Genomic DNA, 12047 nt, shown 5'->3' with positions numbered 1-12047 from the left:
CAAGTAAAATGAAGCCTGGTTCTGCTGGGAAGGCTGGTTTTAAGGGCATTTGCACCCTTTGTAGTTTTTCATTCAAAACCTCTCTGGTTTGGGCTGAAAAATGTGTTGCCTCTTTTTGTAAGCCTACATGAGTAAACATTAGGTGAGACTAAAACAGCGAAAATCCACTCATTGCAAGTCTCTCCTTCACAGCACATTCTTGCTGATATTACACAGAAATCCTTGGCAACTGACAATATCTCTCCACCCCATTATAATCACCCTAATTATAACAACACCTCTCAGAGTGCTCTGCTTGCTTTACTCAGAGGGATGCTGAGCTGGGGAGGGTGGAGTGTCAGGAGACTTAGGAATGACAAAGTCATGCAGAATAGCTCAGCGTTCTCTATTTAGATGCAAAACTAATCGTTTCTGTCAAATGTTAGAAGCCAGGGACTCTTCAACAGCATATGCAGAAAGTCGTGTTCTGCTCTGGCAGTAGTGGGAAATGCCTTTCACTGCAAAATCTCTTGGGTTAGAGGAGGGAAGGGTTTAACATACCGTGACAGACGCAGGTGGGTTAGAGGGGTTTTGCATACCTGTCCACACCCTTTAATTGCACGTGTTATAAAGGGTAGTCAGCTGAAATTATATCAGAACACAAAAATCTGATAGGCTATCCAAATTAAAAATGTCAGTCACGAAACTTTTGCCCTGACTGGATAACAGACTGGAACAACAAGGTTGAGCCTGTGTCAAAAGGAAGTGCAAGAAACTGAGCTCAAGAGGTCCTAGACTTAAAAAGTCCATGATCTGGTATTTCTGATCTCTAAATTTATTTTAGATCAAAGAGAAGTTGTAAGCTATCTCTACTTTCCTTTTTAAACTGATTGAACTAGCAGACTCAAAAATCATATGTATTTTGTAATATTTTAACTTAAACTCTTATGAATTCTTGCTGTTGGTTTTGGGAACCACTGCACTCTGGATGAACGCAGTCAAGAATACTGTCCTGCCATGTTACTGAATTACTCTTTGCTTATGTTGTCTGCAAGTACAATGAGATGAAAGTTGATCACTGAAGCAAAGAAAGTAGGAAAAATGGAAGAGTGTATTCTTGTGTATGAATAGCTACAGGATTCGAATATATGGGAAGCCTTGAGGTTGGTCCTGTATGAGAAAAAACGTTTCAGAATTTGCATTTATCTTGACTGTGGCTGCAAACTATAGACTGGTGGAGTGAAATAGACAGGTAAGAGTCCAGCAGAACTTTTAAAAGCCAACCCAGCCAAATTTTCACCTTCAGTCTGAGCCACCATAAAAGTTTAAGGGATATATTCTTCTGGTAAAGTACTCACAGTCCTTTTCTGACCTTCTTGGTCTTCTCAGTGCTGCTTTCTCCAAAGTCCAGTGAAGGATTTTTTATACCAGAATCAAGTAAATATCTGTATTCCTTTCAGTGTATATTAGCAAACACCTTAAAAATTCACTATTAATTTAATTTCCAGGTTTTAAAGTACATGTTTATATGTCCTATTTTTAGGGTAACTTTTCTTGGTTCTACAGATCAAACATTCAGAATTTACTGTAGTTTTACAGCTTGGTTAAACTGGTCTGCCGCCATGCTTCTGTAAGGTTGGTCTCACTGCTGCTCCTGGGAGCGTGTTTCTGCTCTGTCTGTGGATCAGCCTTAGCAAACATGCAGCCATGTTGTTAGTCAAGGACCTGCATTAAAAAACCAGATGTTTTATTTCTAACTTACTTTTCTGGGATTGGTTGTTACATAGCTGCATTATAGTTAGTGCTAACACAAGTAAAGCAAAAGTAATGTGTACATAGGGCCAGAGTAAACCAGAAATAACGGTCTTCAGATGAGAATTACTTGGCAGAGATGACTGACACAACAATAATGTTGGCCTTAGATGTTTCAGACCTTCTATGTATTTCTTCCTTTGAAAGCAACTTTGGGTTGCTTTCCAGTTGTTTAAACCATGTAAGAACATTAGATTGGTTCAGGTTGGTAATTGTTTTTTGATTTTTTTGCAATGTATAATGCATTCCCCTTCCCATCCTGTTTTTTTTCTACAGCATTTCATGAAGTTTCAGTTTACCCCAAGAAAGAGCTTCCGTTCTTCATCCTCTTCACTGCTGGACTCTGTTCTTTCACAGCCATGCTTGCCCTCCTGACACATCAGTTCCCAGAGCTTATGGGGGTCTTCGCAAAAGCTGTGAGTATTCTCTGCTGCCACTCTCTTCTAGTAGATAAAGACACTGATGCAGGACTAGGTGAGCTAAATACTGCCAGGTATCAAGTATCTGCGTATTCAGCAGTATGAATAAAACATCCACTGATGTCTGAGCAGGGGGACATTTGCACAAATGTTAAGAATGCTAATCAGTAAAAGACACCGCTGTCTGCTGGCTCCAGTTTATATGGCTCTCTTGCTAGGCTGGATCTCTTGTGATTTTGGGCTTTCATATATCATCCAATAAAGTAAACTAATAAAGGTTTGCAGAACCCCTCTATATTGTGTAAAGCCATAATGAATGCTGTGATTTCCAATGCAACAGAAACTCTTGATTATGAGCAGAAATAGAGTGTACTGTTAAACAGGGCAAATTTCTGTGTTCTTTCCCCAAACTGCCAAGAAGGAAGTAGTCTCAGTATTTCCTCATAACTTTTCTTAACTACATCCAGAGAAGTCTCTCCTAATTCTGAATTTTTTCATCCACCAAGGATTAATAAATGTTAGAGGATGAGAGGGGAGAGCCATCAGTTGTTCTAAAACAAACTTTTTTCTTTGCAAAACTGAGGACATCAGTGATCCAGCATCCTAGGAGATGAAAAATGCACTAACAGAAAAGTTCTAGGATAATAAGAAACCCTTCTCCTTCTCCAAGAAGTACTGAATATAACCCTCTGTTCTAATATATTTTCTCAAACATATTTGTATCTACTGTAGGTCTTATGTTTCCAAAATGACCTCCTAGCCTTTTTTTTTTAATGTCTTCAGTGCTTTTGATTTGGGGGGCATAGGGAGTGGTGTGGAGGAAGCAAGGCTGAAAGTCTTTGGCAAATTCCACATTGTAAGTACTTTTTCAAACCCCTTTGCAAGTGGCAAGAGACTCTATTTGCAAGTAAGCCGGGTCTTCTATTAACCTGGACTTGTGAATGATAGAGGTCTGGTACAGCAATGGTTCTTGCATCAGGAATTTCCTTCTGTTAGCTCTAGAAGACAGAAAATAAGGTAAGTTGTAGCAAAAGATAACCACTTCTATTGGCAAAAGTGCTGAAATGTACCTAAAATATTATTACTTTTTCTTGTTTGTTGAGTTTGTATGTAGGTGTTTGGTGGACAATAAGTGTGTAACTTGGGCATCTGATCATAAACTTCTTTGTAAAGCTTTTCTTCTGTGTGGTGGTTGGGGGTTTTTTGTTCCTTATGTTGTTGAAGTGCATGACCCTTGTTTGGCTCTTTCAGTTGAATTTATGATTTTCTGATACTGTCATAGTTACTGATCCCAAATCTGTCTCTATTAGTCTTGTTCCTGTGTTTATCAGCCTTGTATCCTGAACAAACAATACGTCTTAAGCTGGCAGCATGTGCTTAGTTCTCCTGCCACAGGCAGTGAGCTTCTGGAATTGGAGAAAATTGGTAGCCTGTTTTCATTGGCTTAACTCACCCAGGTTTGGTTGCTGAGTGCAGAGAGAGAGAATGAAAGTTACACTGGTGCTGTGTTGGTAATTGTTTCTCTGTGGTTGGGGTTCCAAAGCCATTTGGAGAGTAAAATCAGACCAGAAGGATCTATTTCCCTGATGTGTAAGTGCAGTTGCCATTAGTGTTAATAGATAGATAGGCACCCAAGGCTCTCTGTGGCATTATCAAGTTTTGCATATCAGAGCAGGTAAAGCTCCTGCTTAGTAAAATAAGCACAGACAAATGGAATTCAAATGTGAGCTACATTATGTGCATAAAGACAGAAAGATTACTCAAGATCTCAGAACCTGTATGGGTGTGGTTAGTATGTCAGTTAACATGCATTGTGACTTGGTTTAACTATATCTTAATCTTCATAAACTACTACATGCAGCAGCTGAGTTTTGGTTGTACAAGGGCAGAATTTAAGCCTGTGAGATTAATTTAGTAGCTCATAGGAAGGCTTTGATTCAGAAGGCTCATTTTGTTGTCTTCTCTGGAAAAAGTGTCCCAGGTGCATGAGACTGAAGAAAATCATGGCAGACATTTCTTTGAAGTGCAGCTCTATCAGAACAGAGTAGGAGAGATTGTAGGAGAAGTTGGCCAGGCCTGACTCTCCATTTTCAGGGACAATCGTTTCATAAGTAACTAGTTCCCAAAATAGCTAAATGATTACTGTGATGAGTGTTTCTGTTGTTATATGTATTGAATTACCTGTTCCGTCTGGTTGGTAGTCACTGTGATAGTGGTAGATTACACTGTGAAACGTGCACATGTGCTTTAATTTCCTCTTATGGCTGCCAGTCCCAAAAGCATTGCACAGATGCAGTATTGCCACCATGGCCCAGGCCTGTGTTACTGTAAGTTGATATTTACCATATTTCACAAAAACTGAATAGGTTGCCATGGTTGGGCCTTGGACTTTAACCTGTCCTCCAGGTAGCATCTTCGTGCGCTTTTCCATAGCCCATTAACCCGGAGACTGGGTGCTTCAAGGTGGAGAAAGTCTTTAAGTGCTGAGCACCCCTTCCATGTGAGAGACTGCCAAAGGTGGCCTGTGGCACTGTGACAGTCCCTTCCAGCTGCCTGCATTCTGCCACTGGATGCAGAGGTCAAAGGTATTTTAGAGCTCCCTTCTTCTTCTGGAAGGTTTAACGTAGGATGGAATTCATCAAACTCCATCAGTGCACCCATAGTTTAGATCCAGAACCTGCTCTGAGTGTTGTGGTTTTAATTTTAGCTAGCCTCTCTAACAAAAAAACTTTTGGAAGTCAATTAAGATATAAATACAAGCAGAACAAATTTCTGATTGCACAGCTTCGATGAAATTGCCAGCATGGTGTTGGTATTGAATTTCTTTCACTGACATACAGAAATTTAACAGTGTGGGAAAACTTGAAAGCTTTTACATATCTGTTTTAATCAAATGGTGCTATTCAAAAGGTAGTCCCAGAAAGTTGCTTTCTGCCAGCTTTGATTGATTTGAGCTTGATTTTCTTTTAAAATACAAAATAATAATAAAAAACTTTTTACAGGTCTCCTATCACCCCTTCTGCCACCCTGAATTCTTACTGTACTACTGGTGCTGGTTTTTTTTGATCCCTGTGGAAAAGAGAGTCAGTGTCTAAAGGAAATGCAAAACAATTAAAAAAACCCCAAAGAGCAACAAAGACTAAAACAAAATAACTAAACAAAAAAACCACCACCAGCCGCTGTCATGCAGACAAAGCCCTCCTGGGTGCTGCCAACAAACCAGATGGGCATCTGAGGCATCTACCATTGGTGTCTGAGGAACTGAGCACCAGGAGCTTTCCAAGGGCCAGGCAGATGTTTACATCAGCTTGTACGAGAGAGTAGGTGGCATCCTGAATTTCTTGCTGTCAGCAGAGGTTTTACTTGGACTTTATCAAAGCCAAGCTTTGGTATCCATGACTTTAAATGTATTCTGTAGACCAGCTAATTTTTCAGGTGAAGAAGAACTTGGCTTCTTTTCAGCTGCAGATACTTTGCAGAGTTTGTTACAGAATACAATTGACTACTTGAGCAACAAAATTCCTATGAATTGCCATAAAACTCAGTGTCAGGCAAATTATTCTTGTGTCATTGATTTAACAAGTACATAGTTTGCACTAGTTACAAAGCTGAGTTTTATTCCAGTAGATGTAATGGAACAAGCTTACCACATAAATCAAGTGCTTCTCAAAGAGCAGAAGATATCCTCTAATGAACCTTTTGCATTTGGCAAAATTAAAGGGGCACGTTTATTTAAGCACTTCAGAGCTTAACCAGAGGGAATGCCTCTCCTTGGAGGAGCCACTTGAAATAGTGACAGCAGTCTCTAAGATAGTGTTACATAGATTCAGCTGCAGCTCATGTTATACAGCTTGACCTTTAGCACCATGACTGAAATATTGTGTTCTGCTTCAGTTAGAAGTTTTTTCTTTGGACCTGTGCTTATGACAAAATGACATTACCAGTGATAGTGTTACCCAGTTTTCCCGTGGTGCACAAGTTGTCCATGATACAGTGTCTGCATTTTATGCAAACACGTCCAAGAGGAAAACAAGAATTAGAGTGCTTACTATTGCCTTTAAAATGCATAAGCATCATATGTGCTGTACTCTCTCATACACATATAGGGCCCCAGCACAGCTGTATGTCATGTGTACAGTTGAATTGCAGGTAATGTAAAGCACAGTTAATATGCATTCCCCAGAATTTTGGGAGTGCTTTGAGTGCCTGAGTTCTGAGATGTGTATCCAGCATTGTTTTTTTCCTGTGATAAAATGTTCGCTGTCACCCACTTTTTTTCACATATGCCTGTTCTGAACATTAATATTTTGAAGCCTCTTTGTGTTTTCTAATAGAGGACCATTTTGAAACTGAATCTCAAGACACACTTTTTATCTTTGAGAGGTGGTCTGGCACACTGTGCCACTATGAGAAAGCCTCTCTTTCTCTTCAGTAGGTTTTGGGTTGAGGTTTTAGAGGCTTCAGAATGAGCCTGAATCTAGCATGTGAAATATGTGAAAACTTTTGTAGTTCATCACTTTGATCTTCATAAAAATAAGGCTCTTGCTTTCTTTACTGCAAAATCCAGAAATCTGTGTATATGCAAGACCCAAAATTTGGCAGAGAGTCTTTATATGTGAATTATGTAATTTTTATGCTGAAGGATTTTACAGAGGAACACAGCAAGAATAACTTGTGTTATTGGACAGCTTTCTCTTGAGATGTATTGTTTCCTGGATTTTGATCTGAATGTGTGTCTGATTTCTTTGCAGTTTCTCAGCACCCTCTTTGCTCCTTTAAATTTTGTGATGGAAAAAGTAGAAAGTATCCTGCCCTCCAGTCTGTGGCACCAGCTGACGAGGATCTGAGGGAGCACACCCGCTGACTGACTGCCATGACATCTTCGGTGCCAACTTTTTGTTGACCACAAGAAAGCATGATAAAAAAGGGAAGCCGTTCTAAGACTTAAAAACACTTCATGGATTGTCTGTTCTCATAAAAACTGTTTTGTTGTACAAATTACATTGATGTTAAGTTCTATTATATTTTGCCTTCAGAAAAGAAAAACTTAAAAATAAACTTTTGTGTATTGTAGCATTGCTGTGTTTTGGCTTCTTCAAAGCTCAGATTCTACTTTTTGCTTATAAACACATCTGCTTCACCCCACCTAGGGCTTGGCTACCTGTTCAGTTAATGAAAAAACACTAATAACTTCACAGGTCAGCGACACTATCACTGTTTTTCTTGAGTTCATTGGGTGAAAGCATCACTGCTTCAGAGGCTTCTGAACAGTTAAAGCTCTTGCTTAAAGCAGTTTAGGCTCTCCAGGCAGTTTGGATGGCACACTGGGCTTCTGATTCCCATCTCCGCACAGAGGTCAGTTTTATCGTCATTTGAATTTTCAAGAAGTTCACATACTTGACAGATTTTCTTCACATCTCTGCTGTTTCAGGTACCTCCAGGAGCTCTGTGCATTGTTCTCTGTCTACAGAGCAAAGAACAAGTAGTGGCAGAGAATTGAAAACAAATTTACCTGTAGTGAACGATCATTGCACTGATGCTCTTGTGTATGTCTTGCTGAGTTTTTATTGCATTCGTAGTATTTTTCAGATATGAAAGAACAGGAACTTTTTCCTGTACAGATTAAACATCAGCATTATAAACTGTTGCCTGACACTATAAGCTCATTAGCAAAATTGGTGTTAGTTCGTGCACAGCTCATAGAGAGGTTGGTGTTTCCCTTATTAGTGTTCACCTCAGGAAATCTTATCTTTGTGGTGTGAGAGGTTTAGGCAAAGTATTCATTTATAAGTTACCCCTGTAGGTGGAAACTTCCCACAGACACCTCTGCTAAGGCAGATTAAGATTTTCATCTGGAAGTTGAAGTCCTCTCTGTCAAGAATTGGAAGTGAATCTTTACAGATGCCTCAAGGATTTTTTTTTTTTCAACTGCTGTTCCAGATAAGGAAACATAACCCTGATGAAGCAGATCAAAAATGCCACTTTGCCATTTCATCTTCACTATTCTTCTGAAAGTGTTGAGCAGTTTGAGGGACTGTGATCACCAGCAGATAAGTTTGTTTATCAGTGAGGAAATGGGTTAGCAAAGACAAAACTCCCATTACTGGAGTTAGTATAAAAGGAAAGTGTTTCTTAACAGCAGGAGATGCATTACTTTGTGTTAGCTAGATGCATCACAGATGTGTTAGTCTGGTAGAAGACAGATCTTTGTCCCAGTGAGTAAAAGTACCATATTAAAGCAAACACTGTTGTGCTATGAAGGAAAAAAAAGGCAGCCCCACACCAGGAGAAATTGGGTGTAAGAGTGAGAGCTGAGGGAAGACATAGGCGATCAGTGAGCCCCATGGCCAAATGTTAGACCTGGTGAGGTGTGTCTTTGTTGGGGATTTGCATACAAGTTTTTCGTCTGGCAATTATTCCTGCAAAACAATTCACTGTAATGTATGGCTTACAGGTAATGTAGTAGGTGGCATAAGATTAGAATGGATTGCTAATATTAGTGGATTGCTAACGGATAAGCATGTGGAAGTGTGAAATGAGCCAGTATTTGTGTTCTCAGATTTGCATCTGAATTGCTAGAATGGCCACTGAAAACACCTTTACAGCAGGTATCTCTAGCTGAAAAACTAGGGATAATCATATTAATTTGTTTACCTCACAACAGCATTGTCAGAATTAAAGGCTGGTGAAAGTCAGAAGAAACAGGCATAGTGAGCTCTTCTCCTCTGCTTTGTATTGTTTATTCCCAGCCACCTCAAAAATTTTTCAAAGTTCATTTATTTATCCGCTACATTTCAAAAAAACAAATTGCTGTGATTAATAAGTCGTAGTATGTATTTGCACATCACTTTATATCTAGCTGTATAAAGAAATATCCATGTTCATCAGCAGCTAAGGTAGTAGTTTGACCTTCTGTTAGAAGAATTATGATCTGTGTGGGAATTACTCTGTAATACTCTGATAAAAAGAAATGCATAACTCCCGGAAGAATTACGTCCTTCCCTTGAACTATGGGGAACATTTAGGAACTCAAAAATACCTTTATACAATTCTGTCTCTACCATTTCTAGTATCCATCTCCCTAATTAGTAGTAATGAGCCATGGATTTTATCTAGAAAATCTCTCTCTAGATTTAATTATAATTCTAGGCATCTGGAAGACTAGGCAAGTCAAACAAAAGGATTTTCTTTTCCACTGGGCAGAGTTGGTTGCCTTAGGCTTTGCTGCCTCTGACATGTTTCCTGTGAAGTTCAGCATGGCGTACATGAAAAGGCAGATACAGCCCACAATTATAATGATGGAAAGCCTCTGGCTTAGTGCAGAGATGAACCTTCTGGAAATCTGGGTCAGATAATAACTCATCTGAATCTTCAGTTTGCAGATTTAAGAGGTGGAGGGTGGGGGGACTTTTTAAATCCAAATGTTAGCAGTTCCTTTTTTCTTTAAAGCCAACCTGATAGAATTTGGATGCACATTATCTCTTCACACTAATCTACATAGAACAAAAAAGGAGAGGACACTCTCCTCCCCCTGAGGAGCATCAGGTAAGTCAAGCTGGTCACCTTCTGTCCCTCCCTTACACTGGATGGATTTACAGCTTCTCCAAGGCAGGAAGTGCGCTGGTAGGGGAGGGCTGCATTTTCTTCATTGTTTTATGTGAATGCAGAATACTCAGACTGTGATTTTTCAGTGGGAGAACATAGAAGTCCTTACCCCAGTAGAAAATTACCAGGAGTTTTGCTGTGTTGCAGAAACCTGCAGAAGCTAAACACCCAAAGGAAGCTGCACCTCTCACTCACGGCACACTCCACAGCCAGCGTGGCTGCCACCGCATGGAGACCTTGAAAACCTCGGGGTTCTGGTTACAGAGTGAACAAGGTGGCCCCTGGTCCCAGCTGCCACCCAGCTTCCTTCAGGGCTCCTGCCCAGCTCCCCCCTCAGAGGGTGCTGTCAGTGTATTCGTTCACGTGCCTTTGCTACTTCCACACAGGAGATCTTACTTTATGAAGTCGTACCCATCTGAGCAGGCAAATGAGCTGTTACATGAAAAAAACCCAACCCAAAACCATGTTTGTGATTATAGCCCGCGAGCTGCTGCTGTCTTTCAGATAATAACACAAGTTCATTTGTTGTCATGTGAAGTGGCAGGGGAAACCTGCATGGTCTGGTATGTAATCTCTGTCCTGAAAGTAACCATCCCCTGCATGAAGGCTGTAGCCATTCCATAGAGTGCAGGGCAAATGCCATGTAGAACAGCGAGTGTTGGTATACTTTGTGCTGCCAAGGTGGATTAGGAGCTGTTTTTTCCTAGGAAAAGCACCTTCCCCTGATCCAGATCTTCGTCACTAATCTCTAAACATCCCCCTTGCCACCATACACTGATGCCCACAAAAGGCTGGACACGGAGCCTGCAGGCCGGGATCAGCAGTTGTGGTTTGGGCATCCAGGCTGGCTGCCCTTCAGCAGCTGTGCAACACACTACCAGAAATGCAATATTTTGTTTCTAATTTCCATCTGCAAAGAAGGTTATGCAGGGATGGGAGGTCAGAATGAGATGCACAAATTGGGTTTAGATAATTTTGTAGGAAAAAAAAAGCAACAATCTTCAAGTTTCAATGCCCACATGCTGTAGCATACACCACCATTCCTAAGTCATTCCCTATTTTCCATGTGATAAAAGAAAATTACATTTTTTAGATGAGATTTCACATAAAACAGCTCTACACACTTTTCTAGGGTAAAGTTTGTTAAGAAAGTAGTGGGGAGGGAGCGATCCCAAAAAGCTTGGCAGGCTAACAGCATTTTAGGGCGCTGCTAGACTCTGAGTTCATGCAGCAAATTAAAGGGAACTCCCTCAAGAAAATTGGACTGCCTATTTAAAAAAATAATCCTACAACCTTTTGCTTCAACTAACATTATTCTGACACTAAAGTGTCTACCTAGGGACAGCTGTTTCCTCTTCATGACTAAATACATGAGTAAATTTATTCCATGGAACAAAATACAGGATTATTTAATTTGCCTTGCCTGATTTCTATTTCTTCTTTTTTTGCTTCCTCTTTTTCCCCTCCTTTTTTTATTTGTTTGATTAGCTGAAGGTTACGGAGAGGCCTTTCCTAGCAATATTTACATCTCTGAGTCTTTTGCCACTAAGAAATAGCAATAGCTTCTGGGAGTGCTTTTTTTTCATGGAAGACGCAGCAGAAATACTTAACAGTTGTAACACACCTACTTTGAGCTCTTCAAAAAAACCCCAAAAACATATAAGCCCAGAAAAAACTATCATCAAATAAATGGTCAGCTCAGTGCTTACGCATTTGTCCATGCTGTGAAATATTCTGGTTTTTCTCTGGTGAAGCAGGTTTGGTGGAGGCATCACATGACAGTTTATTGATATGGCACGTCTGAAATGGGAAAGTCATCCTGCTTTGCGCACCTGGCACGGGCCTGGTGCTGGATGGGGTGACAAAGGACACCAAAAAGGCCAAGGTACTCAATGCCCCCATCTTCCCGATGAGACCAGCCTTTAGGAACCACCAGCCTTTGAGACCAGGGGAAGATTTGGAGCAAGATGTACCTTGGTGCAGGAGAACAAGATCGGTGAATAAAAGTTCCACCTTTAATACAATGACCCCAAAACACTTTACCTGGTACTGCAGAATTCAGGTGGGTTGGTTTTCTGGATTATTAACCAGATAACAGATTTAAGAAAAGATCTGACTTCACTACCTTTCACTTCATTGCCTAGAACAAATTCCCTTGTAAGAATGAGGCTTTCTTTTTTTCCAGAACTTTGAAATGTTTTCAGCTTTATTACACAGGAAATTTTTTAGATT

At 40.2% G+C, this 12047-nt stretch overlaps 1 protein-coding gene across 2 annotated transcripts in view; it reads left to right on the top strand.

Moving 5' to 3' along the window:
• Window positions 1-7283, top strand: part of ST7 (suppression of tumorigenicity 7) — a 142279-nt gene extending 134996 nt beyond the window's left edge. For both annotated transcript variants that reach the window (XM_050323790.1, XM_050323791.1), the window contains exons 14-15: window positions 2068-2207; window positions 6962-7283. In XM_050323790.1, coding sequence (XP_050179747.1) covers window positions 2068-2207; window positions 6962-7057 — 236 coding nt within the window. In that variant the 3' untranslated portion in view covers window positions 7058-7283. The remainder of the gene's footprint in view (window positions 1-2067; window positions 2208-6961) is intronic.
• The last annotated feature ends 4764 nt before the right edge of the window (window positions 7284-12047 follow it).

Source organism: Myiozetetes cayanensis, unplaced genomic scaffold, assembly GCF_022539395.1.
Source record: "Myiozetetes cayanensis isolate MyiCay16 unplaced genomic scaffold, myiCay2020 scf3, whole genome shotgun sequence".
Taxonomy (NCBI): Eukaryota; Metazoa; Chordata; class Aves; order Passeriformes; family Tyrannidae; genus Myiozetetes; species Myiozetetes cayanensis.
Note: the sequence above shows the minus strand (reverse complement) of the source record. Positions and strands in the feature narration are given on the sequence as shown.